The 26621-nt window shown below is 36.0% G+C and overlaps 2 protein-coding genes across 3 annotated transcripts; both read right to left on the reverse strand.

Moving 5' to 3' along the window:
- Positions 1 to 1886: 1886 nt before the first annotated feature.
- On the reverse strand, positions 1887 to 21205 carry LOC130095044 (supervillin-like). 2 transcript variants are annotated; one of them, XM_056261689.1, is made up of 6 exons: positions 21136 to 21205; positions 11805 to 12330; positions 10684 to 10848; positions 9436 to 9612; positions 3661 to 3695; positions 1887 to 2032 (listed from the first exon to the last, which is right to left on the reverse strand). In XM_056261689.1, exons 2-6 carry the CDS (start codon positions 12113 to 12115, stop codon positions 1920 to 1922), a joined length of 801 nt encoding a protein of 266 aa, XP_056117664.1. In that variant the 5' UTR covers positions 12116 to 12330; positions 21136 to 21205; the 3' UTR covers positions 1887 to 1919. The 2 variants fall into 2 exon arrangements, with proteins under 2 accessions (XP_056117664.1, XP_056117665.1); XM_056261690.1 differs by lacking the exon at positions 10684 to 10848 and having other exon boundaries at positions 1897 to 2032.
- A 2092-nt stretch (positions 21206 to 23297) lies between these two features.
- cdk21 (cyclin-dependent kinase 21) lies at positions 23298 to 26536 on the reverse strand. Its single transcript, XM_056261691.1, has 7 exons — positions 26272 to 26536; positions 26047 to 26179; positions 24961 to 25128; positions 24764 to 24873; positions 23881 to 23931; positions 23649 to 23781; positions 23298 to 23549 (listed from the first exon to the last, which is right to left on the reverse strand). Exons 1-7 carry the CDS (start codon positions 26505 to 26507, stop codon positions 23457 to 23459), a joined length of 924 nt encoding a protein of 307 aa, XP_056117666.1. The 5' UTR covers positions 26508 to 26536; the 3' UTR covers positions 23298 to 23456.
- Positions 26537 to 26621: the final 85 nt, after the last annotated feature.

A 26621-nucleotide genomic window follows, 5' to 3' on the forward strand; every position in this document is an offset into this window, starting at 1 on the left:
AAAAAGTAAACTCATAAACTCATTTATGTTAGAAGTCATTGCATATTTGCAATATCATTCATGTTGCCATGTACTTTGAATATGATAATACTGTATGCTGTGTGAAGATGTGTCACCCCATATTTCTAAAAACCGTCCACAAAACCTTTCACAGCACGACTTTAACATATTAGGATGCCCTGTTACTTTATCCGCTACAGTAACAGACCTGGGTGTTACATTAGACTGCAACCTGTCTTTTGAAAAGCATATTTCATATGTTACAAAAACAGCCTTTTTCCACCTTAGAAACATTGCTAAGCTACGTAATAAAGTCTCTGATGCAGAAAAGTTAGTTCATGCATTCATGACCTCGAGACTAGATTACTATAATGCTTTATTAGCTGGTTGTCCTGCATCTTCAATAAACAAGCTACAGTTAGTCCAAAATGCAGCCGCTCTTACTAGATCAAGAAAATATGATCATATAACACCGATTCTATCATCACTTCATTGGTTACCTATAAAGTTCCGTATTAATTACAAGGTATTGCTTTTGACTTATAAAGCTCTAAATGGTTTAGCTCCAGTTTATTTAACGGATCTTCTATCGCCCTATAATCCATCGCGCTCTTTAAGATCACTAAATTCGAGGCTTCTGGTCATTCCTAGGATATCCAGATCCACTAAAGGAGGGAGAGCATTTTCACATTTAGCTCCGAAGCTCTGGAATAGCCTTCCTGATATTGTTCGTTGCTCAGACTCGTTCTCCCAGTTTAAAACTAGACTAAAGACGCATCTATTTAGCCAGGCATTCATATACATTTTTTATCTTACAGTTACTGAAAATTCGGCCTCTACTTCATAAACGCCAGAGGAGAACTGGCCCCGACTGAGCCTGGGTTCTCCCAAGGTTTTTTTTTCTCCATTGGGTCATCTGATGGAGTTTTAGGACACCATCGGGTCACTTGATGGAGTTTTTCGGTTCCTTGCCACTGTTGCCTTTGGCTTGCTCAGTTGGGGATATTTAAATTAAATGACCCATCATACCACTGATCAGCTCTACCAAACTTGGATGTCTTTTTCCAGTAATAAACAAACACTGTTAAGTTGTTTTGATTGATACTGTGAAGCAGCTTTGATACAATCTGTATTGTGAAAAGCGCTATATAAATATATTTGACTTGACTTGACTATTTAGTCACAATTCACTTTCATTGTACATAAAAAGAGTTACTTGTGTGTTCCATGTAAGAATGAATATCATTTGTCACATCAACATGTGAGTGAGTTAATGGCATAATTGTCATTGTTAGGAGAACAATCCCTGTATTTTCTGTATCACCAAGAAAATGCAATTGCAATGCAATTTTTTTATATCTCTGTCTCTGGTGAAATGGGTCAGTGGCAGGATGAATTAAATAGATCCTGCGCTGATAGTCTCAGTAAGGAAGTCACAGTAACAAATGAAACCCAGTGGGTCATACGGTAACCAAACACTACAGGTGTCCTATTACCACCTACGACCCAAACACAAAGCATAAGAACAGAGAGGAGAAAGCATACTGGAGCAGAAAGAGAAAGATTACTCCAAAATTATTAGAAATACCTAGTAAAATAAATGACAGTGCATTCAAAATTCATTTTCAGCATCACATTGCTTTTTAAAGTGTATAAATATACTTTATCCTGAACACATTTTAGAAGATTAAAAACATTTTTGTATGTGAGAATGAGTTCTATATGTGTAATGAGAAATGTCTGGTCATAAAAGTGCTAATACTTAAAAGGTGTATTTTATGGTAATGCTAAGTGTAGTCTAAAGTAATTATAATTAGCTTTTATTAAGAACAGTAAATTGGGAAGTCCCCAAAAGGGTAAATATATACAAGGTGCGTGTGTGTCTGTGTTTTCCATCCATGGCAATGACCTTTTTCTATTCAGGCAGCAGCAGTTGCTAAAGAGATACGGTGGGCTCTTGTTTCACCTACTTTAAACAGAGACATCTTGGCAGCTACACTCATCTTGGCTCTGGCATCTGTCTTTACATCCACTGCAAGAAAAACAGCAAGCACAACATTACAAGGGGAAAAGTATCTCCAAGTCACACACATGCATTTAAGAGCAACAAAAAATGCCAAGCTAATCGAAACTGAGACTTCATAACAGACTGCATTACTTGTGGCACAATCTGAACGGATCCTGCTGATTCACACTACACACACACACACATGCATATCTAATTGAGGACATAACATACTGTTTAATATAGTACACAGTTACGTAACTGTAGTTCACAGGCTTTTTTTTACATGTTTGCAATTAAGGACATCCCTAAAAAAGCTTGTCAGATTTAGCTTAGTTCTGGGGACTAATTAATTTGTCAACAAACTATAGCTATCTAAACCTATACACATGTGATTCACCCTAGATCATAGTGGTGTAATTTCTGTGTGAGATCACTAAATGACTGACAAACATATCATACATATTCTCTCACACGCTCATAAACTCATTGCTCTGTGTTTGGCCAAATGCACAAACAGTCTGGCAGATGTATTCTTCACCTGTGCGTATACTTCTCTTGACTGGCAGATTTATAGCTGATCTCAAACACACACACACACACACACACACACACACACACACACACACACACACACACGTTGTGTTTCCATGCTTTATGGGGACTTTCCATAGACATGATTTTTATACTGTACAAACATTCTATCCCCTAACCCTAAACCTAATACACACATCATTCCTCCTTTTCCCATGTTATTATTATTATACTAAATGTGTTTTTAAGGAATTAGATTATTATGTGAGTGTCACTAAATTACTGTCCTAAAAAGCATGGCTTATATTTATAACACTATAAGCTTTCTCTACTACAGCCTTGTATCCACTCACCAGTAATAAAACAGAGGTCATTATAACTGTTTATGACAGTATCCACTTACTCAGAATATATGCATGAGTAAAAGTGTATAAGAGTGTGTTTATGTTTTGGTTTATGTGTATTGCATTGCAATGGTTCTATGAAGCTGTAGAGTTGCAAAATTTGAAAAGACTGCTCAGACTAGTTAAACAACCATTTACAAAAAAAAAAAAACCTCCTCCATATACGCCTATATACACACACATACTACCGTTCAAAGGTTTGGGGTCAGTAAGATTGTTTTTGTTTTGTTTTTTTTGAAAAAGAAAAACTTTTATTTAGCATATGCATTAAATTGATCGGTAGTGACAGTAAAGAGACTTTTACATTGTTACAAAATACTTATATTTCAAATAAATGTGGTTATTATAAACTCTTGAGCAGCAAATCAGCATATTATTATTATTTCTGAAGGATCATGTGACACTGCTGAAATCTTTCTGACCCTGACTCTGACCCAAACTTTTGAACGGTATAGTGTATGAATACTGAATTTCATAAAAATCTGAAATACTTCATAAAAATGCTTCAATATTATAACATCATCTCTGTTTTCATCAATTTAGCTTGTCACAATAATGTCTACTCGATTTAATGAGTTTTCAGAGTTTCTCACTTGCAGGTTTTTACTTTGGCACCACTTTTTTTTTTACTTAAATTAAAAAGCAGCAAATGACTTAATGTTGACTTTTAGTTGATTAACATTTTTTACAGTGTAAAATTGTAGGTTAAGCACTTACTTTGCGAGGTGTCCTGATTTTCATCGTCCATTGTTCTGTAAAATAAAGAACTTTATGAGAAGTCTCAAAGTAAAAGGAAGGACCACAAAAATCAAACTCACATTCAACTGCTCACTCTGTCTTTTCAATGTTATACAGAAAAAAGTAAGATGACTTCACACCAGATCTGCTTTAACAAGCCTCTCCAGCACTACGGGCATTGTGACACACACTCACTCAGACACATCTGTGCAGGTTATATGCATGACATAATCCAAACAATTAAAACTATGAGCTCTTACACACACCCTGTTTGATGATCCTATCAAGCACATGGGATACATGCTGAACTCATTTCCTGACTCAAAGGAAAGGACTGTGCCGAGTATGATATCTGGCATCTGTTAATATATTCCAGCTATTTATGTCAGTGAAAGGATTTTACTCTTACATGACTAAATATCAACAAACATACACAGCACTTTCTTAAACATTTATTTGTTGCTATGCAGTATGTCATTTTCCTGATCAAATAACGTTTAAACCTAGTTTTTAAAATATTTAATTGTAAAATATAGTAAATGAAAGAAAGTGCTGAAATGTTACTTAGCTCTTAATCTCAAAAAACATAATATTGTGAAATATTATTACGATTTAAAATATCTGTTTTCGATTTTAATATGCCTAGTGTCTATTTACACCAAGTTCAAGTAGGCCGTGTTGTTGTCAGAGGCTATTTACACTGACTCAGCCAACCGTTATCTGATTGGGCTAGACAAAATAACAAAAGAAATACTGCATGGAGAGTAAGACGTGTGCCGTTAGCTTTTGACGCGATCGACCCAAGTTCCAATCCGCTTTTTACCGAACTCATTCTTTTCCCTTTTCTCATTGCAAATCAACTTGGAGTAGTGTTTATTATAAATACATTTTTTTTAAATCATCATTCATCAAATCATCATATTAGAATGATTTATGAAGGATAATGTGACACTGAAGACTAATGGCTGCTTTATCATCACAGGAATATTTACACTAAGTAAAAATACAAGAATCTTCTTTGCACTAAGTATAAAGAGTATGGGATGATTTTAGTATCAAAATGATTAACACGTGCAAGCACACTTATCAATGAACTTGATACATGTTGCAGAAATGTTTTATCCATGCCTTTCAACTTGTGTGTGCAAAATTCAAAATTGAATGAATGTGAAGCAATTTGTACAAATAGAGACATTTTTGTGAATACAAATGTTTTCCTTTGTATTAGTGTATCATAATTTGCACATGCAACACAGAAGACGTGCATGTGTGGATCAGGTGACGCGCGTGCATTCATTGACTCGTTTCTGAGTCGATCCTATTTGATTCATTTGGATTTTGAGACTTTCATTTCGCGGGTTTCGCCTTGCACGATCCACACACAGCTGTCTGAGAAAAGCTGCTACCACTAGATGGCAGTATTCTGCTAAAACAGACAACGGCAGCATAATCAAGCGTTCTTCCGCATTTAAGACGCTTAATGAGAGTGATATTGAAGCACCAAATTTAGTACACAATAATATAGGCCTACCCTATTAATAAAGCATACTTTATAGAGGTAAACAGATAACATCAGATTATGAACAACACCCATAGAAAACCATTAGTTGCATGTTCAATAGCCTACGGTATATTGGCTACTGAGTTTAAATATCACCGTCTTACTGCATTGACGTTAAGCTTTTTCTTTATAATATGCTCTATGGGAGGAAAACTATATAGCCTACAGACAAGAGACTACATGAACGCAACGCACGGCGTTTCAAGTTAATACAATTTTCCTTCCTGTTAAAAAAAAGGTGAAATTTCGCAGTTGCGTTCATATTATATGCTTATTTTTATCTGACTACACATTGTGTACATAGTATACAAGCAGGAATTTGAAAATGTCTGTTTTTAAATATTAAAGACGATTTTCGCAGTACATTTGTTTTCCCTTGACCCTTAAGCCGGCTATAGTCTTACTATAGCACGATGAGTTTTAACAATATGCAACCATTGTATATCGACATGAAATATTAATTGAAAATCAACTGGCGTAGCGGGCCTGTAGCTGCATATTTCTACATGAGAATGCTTTGACGCGCTAACCACAGCTCATGATGCACAAGGGAACGTCTGCCAATTCCACTAACTGCGTTAAAACCACTGATCTATAATGTCATTCTACATAGATCAGTGGTTAAAACGTATAATTTGTTTTAATTCAAATTACTTTTTAAATTTAATAACAGACATTTTCAAATTCCAAAGCTCGTAGAAGGTTTCTGTAAGACTGACTTACAAGTAAAATTTGGACAATACTTCCCTTCATGTAGCCTGTATTCTGCAGAAAAATACTGTAATTCACCAAAAGGGTTTTTTCATGTTCAAAATGGTTGTAGTATGTTCAGTGACTAGACTGGCTTACTACAGGTGAAATTGCCCCAATAACTCCCTTCATGTAGCCTATTTAGTAAACAATTATTATTTTATAAAAAAATTACTGTAATTAACCAAACGGGTTTTTGGTGACTTACTACAAGTGAATAATGTAAAATTTCACCTGACTTGTCACTAGGAACGTACTACAACCTTTGGAACATGAATAGAAAAACAATTTACAGTAAATAAAAAAATTGTACTGTTCAATCGAGATATTGGCTGGACATAGTACAGTAACAGTAGGCTAAGTCAGTCTGCCCACTAGACTTCCAAGGTTATAATATAACCTTGGAAATATGTTCATTTGAATGAATGACTGGACGTTTATATTTTTTTGACTGTGAGTGGAGTTTGCAGATGGCCCCTTTATAAAATGAGGCGAATATCAAACCTAAAACTTACTTCACTGCACTCTCGGACCGGTTGCTCTCCCATTCACATGCAAAGTTAAACGCAACTGCAGAATTTTTATTTCATGTTAAGCTTTTTCTTTTTAACAGGCTCGGGAAGGAAATGTTATTAACTTGAAACGCCGTGCGTTGCGTTCATGTAGTCTCTTGTCTGTAGGCTATATAGTTTTCCTCCCATAGAGCATATTATAAAAGAAAAAGCTTAACGTCAATGCAGTAAGACGGTGATATTTAAACTCAGTAGCCAATACACCTTACTGAACATGCAACGCGCGATTGCACGTTAAGCGTTTTATAATGGTTTTCTATGGGTGTTGTTCATAATCTGACGTAATGTTTGCCTCTATAAAGTATGCTTTATTAATAGGGTAGGCCTATATTATTGTGTACTAAATTTGGTGCTTCAATATCACTCTCATTAAGCGTCTTAAATGCGGAAGAACGCTTGATTATGCTGCCGTTGTCTGTTTTAGCAGAATACTGCCATCTAGTGGTAGCAGCTTTTCTCAGACAGCTGTGTGTGGATCGTGCAAGGCGAAACCCGCGAAATGAAAGTCTCAAAATCCAAATGAATCAAATAGGATCGACTCAGAAACGAGTCAATGAATGCACGCGCGTCACCTGATCCACACATGCACGTCTTCTGTGTTGCATGTGCAAATTATGATACACTAATACAAAGGAAAACATTTGTATTCACAAAAATGTCTCTATTTGTACAAATTGCTTCACATTCATTCAATTTTGAATTTTGCACACGCAAGTTGAAAGGCATGGATAAAACATTTCTGCAACATGTATCAAGTTCATTGATAAGTGTGCTTGCACGTGTTAATCATTTTGATACTAAAATCATCCCATAATAGAGCATCTACTATTTACACTTAGTGCAAAGAAAATACTTCTATTTTCACCTAGTTTAAATATTCCTGTGATGATAAAGCAGCCATTATTCCAGTTTTCAGTGTCACATGATCCTTCATAAATCATTCTAATATGATGATTTGATTTGATCCTCAAAAAATCTTTCTTATTATTAATGTGAAAAACAGTTGCCCTGCTTAATATTTTTGTAGAAACTGTGACCAATTTGTTTCAGGATTCTTTGATGAATAAAGTTCAAAAGATCAGCATTTATTTGAAATAGAAATCTTTTGTAAGTGTAAATGTATTAACAGTCTCTTTTGATATAATGTGTCTCTCTCTATATATATATATATATATATATATATATATATATATATAATAGAGCATGTGCATGTATGGCATGTTTGAATGTTTTTTGTCACATGAAAAAAAAGTTAATGACAATCATAACACCCAACTAAGTTAGTGTGTCTAGGTACACTGTTAGCAATTGATGTAATTTTTACAATACATTTTACAACAACATATTGTATTCATGTTTTTATTGTAAATGCAAATGCATGATGGGAAATGTATGGACAGTCCTGTAATTTTATTGTAACTACACTGTAGAAGCATTATTTTACAGCCACCGCATAGCATTGTGGGATCGCTGCTGTTTGAATTTTGAAATTGCGCGGCGGCTGCCAACGGTACCAGAATCAAACATTTTAGGAAGAATCAGGTATGAAACATTAACATGAAATCTATTTGATAAGTCTATGGATATCCAGTCACAGCCTTAAAATCAGATAAAGATAAAAAGAAGACATTAAATCTCTGAAGATCTCAGCAGAGGAGGATTAAACAACTCCACAAACAGCATTACCAGCTTCACTTATTACTTACCAGACTGACTTTATTTCAGTCATAAGTCTATGAACGGAGGTTAGATGTTGATGTTTTAAAATGTTTGGTCACCATTATGGTGATCAGTGTTTACTTTAGTTGGGCAGTTTGACTCTTAGCATTTTAAGTTAAATTTTGGTCTTTGTAACAGTGTTTACCAAAGCACATAATTTGTTACATAGGAAAACAAAACCAAAGGTGTTCAGGTGTTATAGTCTTCATTATCAAAAAGGAGAATGATTCACTAATCTTATCCTGGACCCTGACCAAAAGTTGTTACTTGTTATTAATAAATAACTTTGACCTTACTTGACACAGGGCAGACATTCTGAATTTTTGTATACATTTTTTGAATTTTTTTTAAAAACATTATAATTTTTTTTAGAAACAAACAGACATCAAGAATCAGCATATGAATCTCAATAATGGTGACATGCTTCATGCTACAATGCATGCTGGGAGTTTTAAACTATGTAGCCTCCCAGAATGCATTGCGGCATACAGCATGTCACCATTGTTGAGATTCATATGTAGATTCTTGATGTCTGTGTGTGTGTCCAAATATTACATTCCCAATTTTAGGAAAAATATCAGCTTGATGTCTGATCTGTATAAAAAAAATTATGTTGTTGAAAAAAAATCTATTAATAACAAATAACCACTTTCGGTTGTTTTTTTTGTACTTTATTATGTTGTAAACTATACGCCTATCACCAGACCACTTTTGTTTCTGACTTTCTTTGCAACAAATGATGTATGATGACCATAAATTCACATAAGAAGTCTAGAGTCAAATTGCCCAACTAAAGGCAACACTGTTCACCATGATGGTGCCAAAAATTGTACAATGGTAAATTTTTACCATTGTTGTGTTTTTAATTGGCTAATACGGAACTTAGTAAATATACAGTAAATTGTAATAAATTACAGCATTTTACTGTAATAATGCTACTATAATCACAGTAGCACTGCTGTATAAATACAGTACTTTATTGTACTTTTTTTTTTACTGCAAACAGTAAAAATCCTGTATATTACTTGCTGTAAATTTACTGCAATTAGTTGCCAGGAATTTCCTGTAAAATTACAATAAATTGTTAACAGTGTAAGCAACTGCTGTGAGCACACTGCATGCCTGTGTGGAGATCAGAGACAGTCTCCATACCCACAACTCTCCTTTATCTCACAAGCTGTGATGGGTTGAGTACGGAAACGTTCACTGTTTTTGCGACTCCCTGCAGGATCCCCAGGCATGTATCGACGGGTACGCCGACGACTTCCCTCGGCACCTGGTTGAACCGCTAGGTCAAGAGTCAAGGCCACCACGCCACCATCAGTGGTGCTAATATTTGAGATGGCGGAGAGGAATAATGTGTGTTTGCAAGAGAAACAGAAACAGAGAAAGAAGGAATGAGTCAAAGGAAAAGATTAGAAACGGACACCTCTCCTTCTCACAGCACACCGAAGATGGTAGGATGTTAGACAGCATCAATCACACTGTCACCATGGTGCCAAAAGTTAACTACAGGTAAACATTAGCATTATGTTAGCACCACAAAATGTGCACATAATACAATTTATTACATAAAGAGATACCCTAAAACTGATATGAAATGTATACAGCCAACAAAGAAAAGCTAAAACACTGTTAAACAACTTAAAAACTACTTTATCATTTTATTTTTTTAATATGGTGTGACTCCTAGATGTGTGAATAATAATGTATAAAGTCTAATTTAAGTGTATTTTTGCAGCAAATTAGAAAAAGGTGGATACTTAAAGGTACACCATGTAAAAAAATGTATTCAGAATTTAAATAACGAGTCAGTACATCATCAATCCTCCTTTTGAAACGTATATTTATAATTTAGAAGGGGCGGGATGTTTTTCACAGGAAATTGCACCCGTCTCAAATAGAGAAAAGTTGCTCTGGCTACTTTGACGTGTGTATGGTGCAGGAGTACCATAGGTTAGTTGTCTTTCACAACGACTGGGAAAGATTGACACGAAGCAGCTAAATTACTCCTCCGAACAGAGGAGAGTCTGCTGGCAAAAGAGAACGTGACAGAGCTCGTAATAAAACAAGAATCAACATTGGCTTGGCTTTTTGGATATGGCGAGAACTGAGGGATTCGAAATGTTGTAAAAGCGTAAAGCCTTATAGCTTTATGAGCAGTAGGATAACCATATTCATCCGCACAGCCGAAGCACAGCCAAAACAATGTTGTACCGCAAAATGCACTGTTTTGTTTTTTAACCGCTAAAGGGCCAAAAGTTACATAGTGTACCTTTCATGAAATATTATTATTATGCAGAATAGTGGTGTTAGAGATAACTGCAAATGTCTTTGCCTGTGGCAATACAAACAGAATGAAGCAGGAAATGAACACACACACTGAGACACACTCCCTACACTCTATTAGACGGAGCAGGACTCGAGGTTTGCTGTAGAAGAGCGCTCTTCAGCTGGCCTACTGATACATGAGTGTGTAACTGGCGTGTGTCAGGGGTTGAGGGCCCATGGGAGTCTGGAGGGTTTTCCCCATCCACTGTACCAGACGAGCCCAACAAACACTCCCTGGAAAGGGTGATTGAGAGAGACAGAGGACTTCAACTGGAGGAAATAAAGTGTGCAAGGCAGGGACAGCTGAGAGACATGCACAGGGAGGGATGGCGTAGATATAGAGAATGAAGAAAATGTAGCTTGCAAAAAGTTATTACACTAAAAAAATTTTTGAAATTTATTTATCTGACTTGCATATCATTTTTGCATCCATTTGGATTACAGAGCTTTGACAAAGAAACTAATAAACTGAATGTGATGCATAAAGTATAAAGCAGGTAAGATTTCTGTAGTACTCACTATAAACTAAATGTGTACACAATGGCCAGCTGTATATATTTATCAATAAATCCAGTTTGTTTCAATCTCATACATTTTGACTAATTTAATAATGGCTTGTTCCACAGCTAGCCATATTTTAACTATAGTTTTTAACTGAATAAATTCACAATGAATAGATTCGTGCTGATTCTAAGCAGTTTGACTAAACGCATTTTAAAAATATGATTATTTAAATAAAATAAAATACAATTAAAATAGATAATTTAATAATAAACTATGCCATTTTTTTTTAGTGTAAATCTTACCTGTTTCTTTTATGCATGACTGACAAATATGCTTCACATTAACTTTATTAGATTGTTTATGTTAAAACAGTGTATTCCAGATGGATGGAAATTGTATATGTAATTCAAATAGATCAATCTTAAATTTAGGCCTTTTTTTTTTTTTTTTTTTTTTTACAGGGAAATTTAGCAGAAATTTTATTTTGTGAGGATTAGAATATATCCGAAACTAGAAGTCCTGTGTGATCTAGTGAATATTTGCAGAGGATGTAACTCCCTCACAATACATAATGCCTGATTTATGTCCACAATAAACCCAGGAATGTCTTTTAAGAAAGTAATTAGGATGAATTTCGAGAGGAATGACACAAATCTTTCATGCTCTAAAGCCTCAGGAAAGCTCACCTGTTTTGGTGTGTGTTCTCTCCACTGGTGTTCACCTTACATCCATTGGAGATCATTGCAGGAACAGGCCGTTCCTCTAATGGTGTTTGTCCATTCCTCCCCATCCCTCCATTCATTCCTCCTGAAACAGACTTTTCCACATAGTTAGAGTCACGGACACCGCGTCCTTCCCTGTCTCTTCTCGACCACTTAGATGGAAGCTCCTCTTCCTGGCTGCCATAACGTTCAGTCAGCTCTCGCCGTCTCTCTGCTTTGTAGCGAGCTATGCGTTCAGCTCTGGACTCCTGGGCTGCATTTTCCATTTTGTCCATATCATCAACTCCAGTTTTGTCACTTTGGATGTTTGAAGTAGGCAGAATAATTCCTGGTGTATGATCAAGATGATTATTAACCCCTCAATTTGGAAAACAAGGGTGGAGGAGTCCCAACCGAAGAAATGTTTGATTGATCAGAAGAACAAATTACAGCAGGTTCCTCGAATAATATGTGTGTGTATCATCCTGATCACTTCCCCGAGGACATGGCACTGTCGGAAAGCAAATAAAAGAGTTCTTAGATCATCCGCTCGACACACCGAGGTGTCAGATATCTATAGATAAATGGAAGGACAAGAAAATACTTTCATTCAACAATTAACACCTATACATTTAGACCCTGTTTAATTATTTATTTATTTTTGTTCATATCCGAAGCTTAAACCTACCTGCAAACCTGCAAAATTAGCATTTACCTTTCCTATTTATCAGTGTAAGTGTACTCCATGACCTGCTTTAGTGAGCTTCTGAATTTGGGAAACTCCTCTTGCACTGACACTCTACACCACAGAAGTGCAGCTCATCTCAGCAGTCTTTTTAGGGCAAGCCATTTATCAGACAAGCTGATCCATCAACACCAACACAGGTGTATTTGAGTATATTTAGTCTCAGCAGGTTTATTAGTATTGGCATACTACAACACATTTTAAGTAAACAACACAAGTCAGAAACAGTAATACAAATAACAATTGCCAAACTCACAAAAATGATTAGACCAGCTTAAACCAGCTTAAATTTGCCAGATTGTTTTGCTGTAATGAGTAAACTGAGTAATGCTTGTTTATTGTGTTTCAGGTATTTTAATCAGTCAAAAGTTTGCTGTTGGTAAGATTTTTAATGCATTTAAAATAAGTCTCCTGTGCTTATCAAGGCTGTACAAAAATACTGTATAAAAAAAACAGAAATATTGTGAAATATTTCTGTTTTAATATATTTTATAATGTAATTTATTCCTGAGATGCAAAGCTGAATTTTCAGCATCATTACTCCAGTCTCCAGTGATCCTTCAGAAATCATTCTAGTATGACGAGTTGGGCTCAAGAAACATTTCTTACTATTATCAGTGTTGAAAACAGTGCTGCAATATATTTTTATTTAGAAATTATAATATTTTACTACTAATTATCTTTTTGGATTTTTGCAAGAGTTTGATTTGGCAAGAATAACACCAAGCAAAAATGTACTTTATGGATATTGTTGATGATACAGTACTATCTGTCAAATATATGTTGATTTTAAGGAAAACTATAATTCAGTTTAGAAATTAGTATTATTGTTCATTTTACGCATCTCTGGGAAGCCATAGAAACAGTAAAGACAGTCATTTATGAACAATAGCATGAAGAACCTGAAGAACAAGTGGAGCTAATGCAACTGATACAGACACAGACTAAGCCACCATCGTGTTAGTCACACTCAGCTGTAATACATGAAATTACCCAAACAAGACCGGTCAGAACATGCCTTCCAAAATGATCATGTGGTAACCTAGTCACCAAGCTGCCATAACAACACAAACACAGCTTTACTCATACATAAATAATGACATCATCATCTTATCACCCATATACAACATGGACCTGGCATGTGGTCGATGGCCTACCCATGGGAGCCCTCCAAGCTGCATCAAAGAGGAGTGTGTGTGTGTGTGTGTGTGTGTGTGTGTGTGGGCTCCTCTCCTCCTAAATAAGCAAACTGTAAGCATCAGCATTCTGCCAGATCCGCTCACAACTGAAACACAATAGCCCCGATATAACAACAGAGCAAAGATCCAGCAGTACCACAGCAGAAAGAGGGGTCCAGCTTCACTCAGTGAGCCTTATATGGGGTTTCAGGAGCCCAAAGCAGAGTTTGAGCTCTCAAATCTACAGCAATCATATCATGAGGAATGAAACTTACAAAATGGACCTTCCAAGAACTCTAAGTAATGTCATCTATCAATACTGGAAATTACAGGCTGATACATTTAACTCTGTAATGTCACAAGGTTCAGAACAAGTCATTTCTGCAACTCAAGACCTCATTTAGGGTTCCTCAGACTGTTATACTATTACTAAACAGTTGGCCAATATAGAAATGAAGATAAATGATATACAAGTCAGTTCAATATTAGGTAATATTAGATTAAACCTCTTAATAGACTTTTAATGCAATAGTGAACAGGATCTTCAGCAGCATTGTCCTGTCTGTAGGGAGCATGAGAGTCATGTCTCATCTGAGAGAGACTTTCCTGAGAGATTTAACAAGCTTAGCCATGTCATGATCCCATGATGATAAGAGTCTCAAACAGTATGTGACAAAATCAAAATGTGTGTGCTGCTGATTTTAAACATCTCGATAAAACACCTATTCAAATTTGTTTAAAAAATAATAAAACATTTTTGAATGTGCATGTAGCAACATGGGGTAAATAAAGTGGTAATAAAAGTGCAATGAACTGTGCAATGGCTGTCAGTTTGGCACCACTTTGATTTTACTTAAAACGTACTATTTCTGTTTGCTTAATATTTTGAAGACAAAACATACACAGCACCCAGCAGTAATCAACCAAACAAAGTGGTTACAGACAGTATGACAGAGTCGGAGAGATGGAGCGAGTCACGTGAAAGGGAGTTTGAGAATACGGGATGGAAAGGCACTGTAGTAGTTGGTTGACGTTTGGGATCAGTTAGACTCATCAGTCCTTAATCCAGTAACTCCATCTGACATGGACATGTGCTGAGCACAGACATATGCAAACAACCACACACACATAGACGGCAGCATTCACAATTCACTAGTCATGACTGAGGTATTCTCAGCACACGTTACTAATCTTGCTTAATAGCCGTTGGATTAATTGTACTACAGTTAGCTTGTGGCAGTTGTGTTTTCTTGTGGCAGATTTACAACAATCCAGCTGCATTTAAATGAAGTCTCATTAGCTTGTGCCCAGAAAAACTAGTAATACAAGATGCATTTGAGATACACCAATTAAATCGTTTAATAATTGCCAAAGGGAATTTACTCATGTTAAAACGAAAAACAGGAGCAGGTGAAATGCATGCAGTATGGCACACATCTTCAGATGTGCTTTTTAAATTATTGTTTTATTCCTGGTTTTTGACACAATAATTAATCAGTCTACAAAAAGAATTATTTATGAATATCTATTATAATAATACTACTAATAATAATGGTTGCAATTTTGTTTAATTTTGTTATTGTTATTATTAACAATAATTGTAACCATTTTGTTTTGAGCTGACTAACTGTTAAAGTCAGCATGAAACAAACAAGAAGAAATGTAGGGTGGGACTTGATTTTGACCACCAGGAATGGAATAGATTGTATCATGTGATGTATTTGTGATATTGTTGTGATGTCATGCACTGTAAAAAGTAATACCTAGATCTAACTTATAAAAAGTGAGGCAAGTGGCTGCATTGGATGTTTTATGTTGATTCAACTTGCAGCCTTTTTTAAGTATATTGAACACTTTAACATTACTTTATACAAACGCAACAAAATCAAGTTGAGTTAACTAATAGTACTAGTATTACTCAGTTAGATAAACCTACTTTTCTTGGTACAGGTAACTTATTTATGGGTTGCTACAAGTAACCTGTACTCATTTTAATTAGTTTTTATGAACTTTATTTTCTTAGTAAAATTAACTTAATCATATGTGAATAAACATTTTTATTTATTTATTTATTGTCAATAACAATTACAAATTCAATTGAAGAAGAAAAATATGAGAAGATAGATTGAAGACAATATTCAATTTATTCAATGTCAACCAGTGTCACTTTTAACAGTGACTACAAAACAGCAAATAAATGTGGCCGCACATGTACACTCTAATATAAAACAAACACTGTAGAAGTGTATTTTCAACCTGTTCTGAACAGTACAGTAAAATATCCAAACTGCCCAATCTGAAATGTTTGGATCAAGGTAAATGTGAGCCATAACATCACATTGTATCACACTGGAACTGCAATGTCAAAAATGACATGATGATGGTTTAGGACGCACAGGGTCCAAGCCTACAAAAAGCCTCTGATATATCTCAAGTATACACCAGTTTTGAGGGATACTTGAAGTCGAGAGCATAGGTAAGTTCAAACAGGAGGCAGCATGCTTTCGACAGGTTTGGCACACCTCTGACCACGGGCTGTCCTTATATGATAATCCCAATCGTGTCGGGGTGATGGCACATGTAAATTTCCAGTGGGCAACTGCCAAGCTCAGCGTGCACCTCTGTTTCAGCCCGACTCTATTGGTGGAGACAAAAAAGAAACAAGAGTTTGGTCAGACAAATAGGAAATGAGATGAATATAGCAGACAGGTAGAAGAGATAAGACACAAAGTCCAAATTGTACTTTTGTTGCTAAAGGTGGTGGATACAAGATGGATACTGTGACTAGAACATGTGACCAGAGTGAAGTCTACCATGACAATGCCATAGAGTGTGGGTACTAAAATATCATGATCTACTCTAGCATGAGTGTTGTATTTTTCTGGTTCAAAGCATTCATTACAATAAAACAAATCCAATTGTCCTTGCCTGTACCTGATTGGTCATCACATTACTGTTAATTAAGCTACAGAGTTTAAATATCTTTCAAGAGCAAACGTAATCACCCCATATCATCACAATATTAATAAACCCACTAAGCAAAATTATGTCCAAAAGACATCTTTTCAACGTCTTTGTCACAAAGACGTACATTGAAAAGACGTCCACTGAGGAGCCAGAATGAAAGTTTTTACGACTTTTTTTGAGGTGTTCTGTAATGAACGTTCACGGAAGCTCCATTCAAGGTTGAAAACTAGTTCAGATGTGGACAATTTTCAACATCATTTAAGGTCTCATTTGGACAATTTATACTTATTCTAGACCAAATAAACACTCTCAGGATATATTAAATTAAAACTCACATTTATTTCAATGTAATTTCCATGTGTAATTGCAAAGCAATTCACAGACAGTGAAGTTTCTTTTCATGATTTTTGGACAAACACGCACTGACACCTTTAGACAGTTTTAGCATCTGTAATTTTTACATATTTGGATCGTGAGAGAAATCAGATTCGAACCAGGGACCTTAAGCTGCTGCCCTAAGTAGACAGTAATGATTTCATGATTTTTGGACAAACACACACTGTCTGTGAGTTGCTTGGCAATTAGAAATTACGTTGAAATAAACATGAGTTTTAATTTAATGCATCCTGAAAGTGTTTATTTGGTCCAGAAACAGTTTAAATTGTCTAAATGAGACATTAAATGACATAAAATATGTCCACATCTGAACTAGTTTTTAACCTTGTATGGAGGTTCCCTGAACGTCTATTGGACTTACAGAACACGTATAATCTGATCAAATTGTAATTGAATCTATTCTGAAGTTTGTCTTACCTGGATGTGAAGCTCGAAGACCCCAGGTAACAAAAGTGCTTGGGTATCTAAAGACCAGGAAAATGTTAGATGTTAGAAATAAGGTTAAAAAATCAGTTGTAAATGTAACTTCTTTAAGTAATAGGTTAGAAATAGTTTAAAAATCTAGACCAAAAATCTGTCATTAATTGACTATGCAGCATTAAAATAACGTGGATCAAATCACTAAAATCAGACAGACTACTAAACATACATCTCTACAGTATAATCTGTGCATCTGCTTTAGTAATGCAAAAGTATAATAACATAATCTCTGAGTTCTGTCAAAGACACACAAAACAAAGTGTTGTCCATAAAACACCACATCTTACTTTCCCTTATTTGCCCGCACAACTATTGCCTGAAGGCTCGAAATTGTGACCGTTTCGATCGCATATGATCCCGAAATTTAATCTGTGCAATCTAAAAATATAACTGAGGGCATTTGTGCAACTAATTAGGCTATTACATGCGTAACTTGTATGTGTTTTTAAACACTGCTGTTGTCTGCCGATCGACCATACTGTGCAGCCGTCTTAGCTTACCATGTGTGCAGGATAGCTAGCTATACAATTAGCAAACCTAACCTCAGCTCCCTAGTGGAGTAAGCGATTTTGCGTGACTTTAGTTTACATCACCAGTCATTCGGCTAAATTTGCTCAACTTACCGTGTTAATCAGACCCTGAAATTCAGATCCGCTGCAGCGACCAAACAGTTGAAGTGCCGAGGAAGATATTGCATCATGCCTGGAGTCCCCGCAAGTGAAAAAGGGATAATGCCAACTTATAAAATTTAAAATATTTACGTTTGATGAACACACCTGTCACATCGACAGCTGCTCAAATAAATTGTGCATTGTCAACTCACTTTTATTACATTTATTTTACACAACAACCACATACAAATAACTACCCAAATAAATTGCATGGGTTTTATTTAAAATATATTGTTATATAAAAACTGATATATTTTAAGTAGAGAGGAAGTATTTTGATCCTTTTTTGTATAAAACCAATAAAATAAACTAGATTACAAATATTTAAAATATATAAAACCTACTTTGTGGGTGTAGCACTTTTTACAGTGTGTGAGTGACAGATTGTCCCGCCCTCACACCAGTTAACACTTCAACAGAGAAGAGAAGAGATACACTACACTACACTAAATAAGTAAATAACTTCACAGGGGCAAGAGTGTGTAACTGTCATGACTGCAAGAGTGCAAGAGTGTGTAACTGCCATGCAAAGAACGATGCAGTAGGTTTCACCACAGATTCAGAAAATGATGTTAAGTTTAAAGAAGTGCCCAAGCTTCTGTTACGAATCCGAAAACGTCTAGCAATGATGGCTTTCTGATAAGTTATTGGAGTAAAAAGGCAGAGACAGTATGAATGTGTTGATAAACAACAATTCAATAAACAAGAAGGTAGATTTTCGAACAAAACATTGTTTGTTTTTCCCTTTTCATTGAAAGGAGTTCCACGAAAAAAGCAACAGCAACACAGAGCTTTCTCGTTTTAGAAAAGCCATTACATTCTAAAGTAATAAAGAAATTACAGTAATTACGGAGAATAACAGTCAATTTTATAATGGATGCTTTTCTAAAATGAGACAGCTTCAAGGACATATGTGGTCGATGCGACCTCCGGAGGGCGCAGCCTTCGAAATGAGTCACAGCATCAGTGTTTGTGAACAAATCGGTTGAGTAAATGATTCAATGACTCATTCATGAAAAATAGAAAATTATACATTTACTCATTACTGTTATTTTTTACTACTAACCTAAAGATACAAAACTTACCAAGAACTTACCAAGCATGCAAAACCAGGTATGCTTGAGCATTTTAGGGTTGCATCTTGTGACACGTCTTGTTTTTGGTTTGTTTAGATGTCTTTATTCCAGTTGAGTTCATATTTCAGTCGAACTGCACCAGAGTTTGTTTGGAGTTTGTTTTCTTTGGTGCACAGTGCACACAAGGTTCAGATGGCAGCATTCACACTTAATTCAAATGAACCACACTAACAGAGCGATCACACCAAAGTGCGTTTTAATTGAACCAAACCTACCAAGTGTGAACACACCCTTAAAATCTCCACCACTAATGTACAGACTGACAGTTTGTCTGGAGAGAGCAACACAGACAAGCAGATTCAAACACACAGATACATACTTAGAGTCTCAAGATTTGCATGACTCTATTTTAAAGACTCTGTTTGCTATAAGACACTCTTCTGCAAGACATGTCCTATTGCATGTCATTTATCTCCAGCTATACATCACAAGGATTCAGAGTAGAGCAAGTTTAAGGACTTACAGTTATAACCATTATGGGATTCCAGGACTTCTAGCCCCCATCCTGCGCTATGATCAGGTAATGCAATGTCAAGGTTATATTTAACACAGGCATGGTAATAGTCTTACGACAAAGAGGTAAATAGTACAACAGCAAGATGTTTAAGACTAATAAGGGACAGTCTGCATAAACATAATAAATAAAAAAATAAATGGCAGCGGATAATAAATATGATTTAGCTTTTGACCTTGGTTATACTCACATAACCCACGGGTCACACAAGCTAGACAAGTCATAACCCTCACATACATACACACACACACACACACACACACACATTCACTCATGATCTCAAGGCAGGGCACAAGGAAGAATTTCCAAGACGTCCATTTTCTTTTCCCATTATAATAATTATCCTTCACTGATAATTATCATGCACGCAACTTCAATATTAACCTGTAACACTTTACCTGAAGCCTGTACATGTTTTACAGATAAGCAAAAGACTGTATAAGACACATTATGCAATGCATTTATATAAATAACTGCAAACACTGTAATAACCTCATAATGTTGCTGAATGCTGATGATATGCTATAATTAAAATGTACTGTACTACTGTAAACTATGTCTTTGGATAGGCAACATTAAATTCACAAGAATAAACAACTTGTCTGATTAACTATAGCATTATGTATAAAACATTATATACATATAAAGCATTATGGCATTATGAATGCGGAATACATTATGGATTATATAGCCTACCTTTATAAGCATTTTACCAATATAGGCCTACTGCTCATCATACAAGCACTGATAAGAAAAAATGCGGGTGACCACAATATGAAAATAATGTGCCACATGGACAATTGATTTTGCTATATCAACAAATGGTCATTTGAAGTCATTTGAATTTGCAGTAGCGTACATTAATAGTTCGTAGAAACTTGTGAGTCAGTTATTTAATTTGAGGTGTAGGCTACAGGTGCGTTTGCTGCGGTGAAAATGGGTGCAAGCACGGTTGCACATATAGGTGGAGCAGATATCATATTTCACTCACTTTATACAGTAAACATCGACACAATGAAAGCTCATTTGGACTGCTGCAAGCAAAATCCAGCGCGCCAGCATTACAAGAAGACACTAATGTTTAGCATTAAAACAACGTTGCTTTTAAGTACTTTACGATATGAACTGAAAAGTTCTTTTTTTTTTCGTTTAGTTTCACAACGATAGGAAAATCTGTTGTCTTAAAACTCGTGATAAATGTAACGGCAGAAATGAATGACGGTACTTACTCGATCTGTGGATGTATCAGCTGTGCGTTTGGATCAACACTGACAGCTACACAGACACACACACTGCCCTAATGGCCAATGAGAGAGTGTGAAATGCCTTTTAGGGTGTGAGTGGGGGAGGAGGGGGGGGGGGGGGGGGGTGCGGCTGGGCTGGGTTAGGAGAGAGAGAGAGAGAGAGAGAGAGAGAGAGAGAGAGAGAGAGAGAGAGAGAGAGAGAGAGAGAGAGAGAGAGAGAGAGAGAGAAAAATACCCCCGTGACTAGGGGCAACATTCCATTGCAAGGGGGCACAGCTAGTTTTATTAAAAAATCTACTTGGTCGAACTAATTTGTTGCTAATTTAAAGTATTACAAACCCTTTTAAGAAATATCATTAAACTGATCACACGCAAGTGATCAGTATAGAAACAGGCCACAAATGACGGGTCGCCCCCTCATGGGCGTCGTAATGTTTACATGCAATCGACGGAGTTTCTAATAAAAAAATAGTAATGGTGTGGATTTGAACAAAAACAAAACAACTTTTGTTGGAAAACAAACTTCAAGATCCAGGCCAACAGTCATTAAAAACCAGGCTACGCACCAACGGGAGCCACAATATGAACACATTTTGCACTTATAATTTTGTACATGGGAAAAAAATCTTGCTGATCCCTCTGCATTAGCTACATTTCTTGGGGATGACAGATATCATTCTATGGGACGGACAGACTAAAAAATTAGGAAGTTCCAATGAGTAATTTAATGGTAAAAGAAAAACAATGACACTGTGGCATGACTGCCTCCCAGTGGTCACCTTTCGTAGTCGTTTTAGCTCTACATTGCAGGGTTGGGGGAGTAACGGAATACAGTAATCAGTAATCAGTATACACAAATACTGGTAACTGAAATTGGTTACAGTTACGTCGAAAACAAATTTGCTATCAAATTACAAAAATAAATTGGAGGAATACTACCAGGATTCCAATGGTTATATTTGGACAATCAGCTTGAGAGGCTTTTGCCAAATGCTGCCAACAGACTACCGGTAACTGCAATCATTTGTAGTAATTTTGAATCCTTTTTTTTTTTTTTTTAGCTTTGTTTAATGTTAACATAATTCAGTGCATCTTTTATTATTATATTTGCTTGAGGAAAAATGCAAACTTGTATTCTGTATTTTTCTGTTGAAGAAACAGATTTTTATATTAGGTTGGTTTTATATTAGCAGAGCTTTTTAGTTAAAGCATAGTTACAGCTACATGCCATTTTCTTAAATATTGTATATTTTGCATCAAATCCATAATAAATAAAAAAATAGTTGTGATGACTGCTTTTTATTTACATTTTTATTTATTTGCTTGACTTTATTTGCACATGTGACCTTGAAGGAATCCAAACGTAATCAGATTACATTACTACCATATTGTGGGACTCAGATTACACTACTGAATACCTTTTATGAAGTCATTTGTAACTGTAAGGGAATACATGTTCAAAGTAACCCTCTCAACTCTGACTATTTGCATTAGATATTCTTGGCTGCCGATAGAGAAAAAAGGTGGCAAACAATGTTGAAATTGCTGTTTTATTACTTAAGTGTCAGTATAAAGAAAATGGTAAAATGTGCATTCAATTACATATTTAATTGATTTGTATTCATAATAAAATCATAATGTCAACTAAGCTTAAATATCACTCTCAGCCCGTTCAACAACAAACAGGCACTGCTGGCTCTTGTTTGTGTTTACCTCAAATTCATCATGAACAGAAAACAGAAAACTTGCTTAGAACCTAAAACATAGTATGTCTTTAAAATTAAGGCAAAACAAAAACAAAATGGTATAAAAACATTACTATGAAAAAAGTCAACTTTCAAAAACAACTTTAAAGTAGCACATTGAAACAATCTGGAAACTTACCTGTTAAACAACATATTGTGCTGCAACATACAAAATTTCATTATTAGAGAGTTGTCACAAGTGAAAAAGACAAATTCTCATTCCTCACCTCCGTAAACACGTGAACAAGGTGGTGATATATATATTTAAAAAAAAAAAAAAAAAATCAGGGCATGAGAGCTCCAAAAATAACTGAATGTTTCATAAGGGCATTTGTTTCTTTTTAAACATCATCATTACACAGTATCAGTAACATTTTCCATTTCCACCAAGAAGTTTATATAAAAATAAAATAAAATAAAAAAAGTGATCCAATGGTTAAGGTGTTGCACTTTACTCCATTATTAAAAAATCAATCTAATCGCTCTTGTGGCAGAATAATTCTTGGTGCAGCTCAGACTGGATGGGAGGAGCCAGGCAAATGATGTGACTCCGCCCATCTGTCACTCATCTTCACTGTTGCGGTTAGCCAGGAAAGGATGATCCAAAGCTCTGCAGGCAGAAATGCGATGAGCTGGATTGAAAGCCAAAAATTGCTACATGGAAAGGGAAGTTTCAGACAAGAAAACAGTTATTTAAATGTGTATTTTGAGTACCAGTCACTAACCATATAGGAATCAATGAGTAACGCTTACAGACAACAGGTCATTCTCCTCATGGGCTAGGCTGGGCAGCAGTTGTGTTGTTGGCTTTGTCTCAACCCAGGCAGGAGTGTAGCAGACAGGGCTTTCTATGGGCCAGTCCTCCTCACCCGGCAAACCAATTACCCTGTGAGAGAGGGAACATACAATTAGTACAAAAGTGTATAGTTCTTGGTTGCAATTAATATTAACTGGGATTTGGGAATGCAAAATTATTTTCACTCACTCAAAGATCTTTTGCAGCTGCTGGATTTCTGTGAATCCACAAAACAATGGCCTGCAGAAAAGTTGAGAGAGAAAGTTAAACCGTCTCACAAATCTCAGAAATTGACAAGCTGTTTGTATTGTGTGCAAATTCATCTGTCACATGGTTAAACATTTACATTAGGCCTTATATTAGTGATTATTTGAAATCCTCAAAACCATAAGCATGACTGCATAAGACAAAATTAAATATGGTCACACATGTTATTTAAAGTTTTAGTTTTGGTGCAGAAAAATTAAATACATTAAATACATGTTCACAAGGTGTGCTGAATTATTGGGCAGAGAGGCTATGAAACCATCACAAAATAAACACTGTAAAGTTATCAACTATAAGGAAATAAAACCTAGGTATGTTTTATGGTAGTTTAGGGTTCAATTATCACTATATTAACTAGTTGCTTATTAGCCAGCATTTTATTAGGATATTGGGTGTTTATTAGTACTTATAAAGCACATATTAATGCCTTATTCTGCATGACAATATTCTACATTCCTAATCCTACCCAATACCTAAACTTATCAACTACCTTACTAACTATTAACTATTTGTAGTTTACTGAGGCAAAAGTCGTAGTTAATAGTTAGTTAATAGTGAGAATTGGACCCTAAAATAAAAGTGTGACCTAATTTTTATTCAGGATTCTTTGATAAATAGAAAGTTTAAAAGACCAGCCTTTTAGTTTGAAATAGAAATCTTTTCTAGTGTCACTTTTGATCAATTTAATGTATCCTTGCTGAATAAAAGCATACAAACTGACCCCGAACTTTAATGGTAGTGTATGTCAGGTGGCGACTTGACATCCATTGTAAAAGAATATCTCTCTGAACTGTTTTGCTCTCACCTTAACAGAAAGAGCTCTGCAAAGATGCAGCCGGCACTCCACATATCCACTGAAGACATGTAACTGGACTGCAACAGGACCTCTGGAGCCCTGTACCACAGAGTAGCAACCTACTCAAAAAAACACACACACAATTACAAATCACATGCCAGTGCTCCCGACCACTCCACATATGACTGTGAATGTGAGGTCCATACACATGGGGTGAGGGCGATATGGCATGTGTATATCCTGGCTAAACCAAAGTCTGCGATCTTGACCACCCCCCGACTGCTCACAAGCACATTGTCTGGCTTCAGGTCCCGGTGAATGACAGTGTTGGTATGGAGGAAGTCAAGTCCGCTGAGCAGCTGACGCATCATATCCTACATAAAGAGAGAAAAAAAACATCAATCTAAAGTCCAATTCTGTCCACTCCATTGAGTTCAGCTCCAACCCCAACTAAACACGCCTGAACCAGCTAATCAAGGTCTTACTAGGCATACTAATAACTTCCAGGCAGGTGTGTTGAGGCAAGATGGAGCTAAACTTTGCAGGACCGAGTTTGGACACCCCTGATCTAAAGGCCCATTTACACAAAGAACTACAACTATGAAGATAAAAATAACAGTAACTATATTAACGTCCACACCAACACACAATATCATTCTGTTTATTCTAAGCTGCAGGTTTGTAGTCTGGCACTTTAAATGCTCTTTAAAACTGAGCTCTGATTGGCTATCAATGTTTTTATCGTTCATCAGCTGCAAAAAAAAAAAAAATAAGTTATAATTATGGATATTTTTCTTATAAAAACGCATCGATTCGCTTTAGAAGGCATTTATTAACCACCTGGAGCCGTATGGATTACTTTTATGATGGATGCATGTGCTTTTTGGGGCTTCAAAACCTAAGGTACCGTTCACTCCCATTATAAAGCTTGGAAGAGCCAGGATATTTTTTTAATATAACTGTGTTTGGCTGAAAGAAGAAAGTCATATACACCTAGGATGGCTTGAGGGTGAGTAAATTATGGGATAACTTTTGGGTGAACTAACCCTTTAATCTCTATGTGCAACAATATGCTAGCGCATTGGGGAATGTTGTATGTTCATTGAACTGTATCTTTTTTCCTGGGCAATAATGGCGGAAGTGTTCAATAACTTTTTTGTAGTTATACAAAACCTAATTTTTTACAATAAATAGTCCTGCAGTAAAACTGTGTGCCAACTAGGCCTATAACTAATTTATTATATTTAATATGAAAAATTGTCACTGCAAAATGAGAGGAGCAAAGTTCAAACCTTGATTTTGTCTCTGGCCAGGCCTTTCGCTGATGCTTTGCTGAGAAATGTGGTAAGATCTTGATCGATATATTCAAACACCAACATCAGGTCAAACTTCTGGTTCTGCCACCCAGCTGAAACATTCAGCAACCTAAAGAGAGAGAGGTCACAATGCTCAAACTGAAAACACACTATACTTCTCAAACCTTTGGTATTTGACCGACCGAAACTTTCTATACTCACTTGACTATGTTGGGGTGGTTGAAGTGCTCTATTTTTCGCAGAAGAGCCACTTCTCGTATGACGAACTGAGGGATGCCACACTCTGGGTCCTCGGGGAGGTTCAGTCTCTTCACCGCTATGAGACGCTGCTTGTCGCGCCTCTCTCTGGCTTTGTACACTTTCCCGTAGGAGCCCTGGCCAATTTCTGCCAGGAATTCATAATCTGATTCTGAGCTCTCCCAACAACTGTCATCCATGTTTGGATCAGAGCAATCTGTCAATACGTGTTACTGCAGTAACAAAAAGGCATTAAGTCATTAAGAAAGTCGGACCGAGCTTTGACTTTCAATTTACGTTTGTTCAAGCGATTC

Source organism: Rhinichthys klamathensis, unplaced genomic scaffold (assembly GCF_029890125.1).
Source record: "Rhinichthys klamathensis goyatoka isolate OS25496 unplaced genomic scaffold, OSU_Roscu_1.1 h1tg000184l_1, whole genome shotgun sequence".
NCBI classification, from domain to species: domain Eukaryota; kingdom Metazoa; phylum Chordata; class Actinopteri; order Cypriniformes; family Leuciscidae; genus Rhinichthys; species Rhinichthys klamathensis.

Bases quoted from the DNA above. Each gene is read 5' to 3' on its own strand.
- LOC130095044 (XM_056261689.1), bottom strand. From the start codon at position 12,115: ATGGACAAAATGGAAAATGCAGCCCAGGAGTCCAGAGCTGAACGCATA. The intron at 3,696-9,435 runs GTATGGAGACTG...TTTATTTTACAG, and splicing joins GAGATAAAGGAGAGTTGTGG to AACAATGGACGATGAAAATC. The intron at 2,033-3,660 runs GTAAGTGCTTAA...TTTTTCTTGCAG, and splicing joins AAATCAGGACACCTCGCAAA to TGGATGTAAAGACAGATGCC.
- cdk21 (XM_056261691.1), bottom strand. From the start codon at position 26,507: ATGGATGACAGTTGTTGGGAGAGCTCAGAATCAGATTATGAATTCCTG. The intron at 26,180-26,271 runs GTGAGTATAGAA...CTCTCTCTTTAG, and splicing joins AACCACCCCAACATAGTCAA to GTTGCTGAATGTTTCAGCTG. The intron at 23,550-23,648 runs GTAAGCGTTACT...CTTTCCATGTAG, and splicing joins AGGAGAATGACCTGTTGTCT to CAATTTTTGGCTTTCAATCC.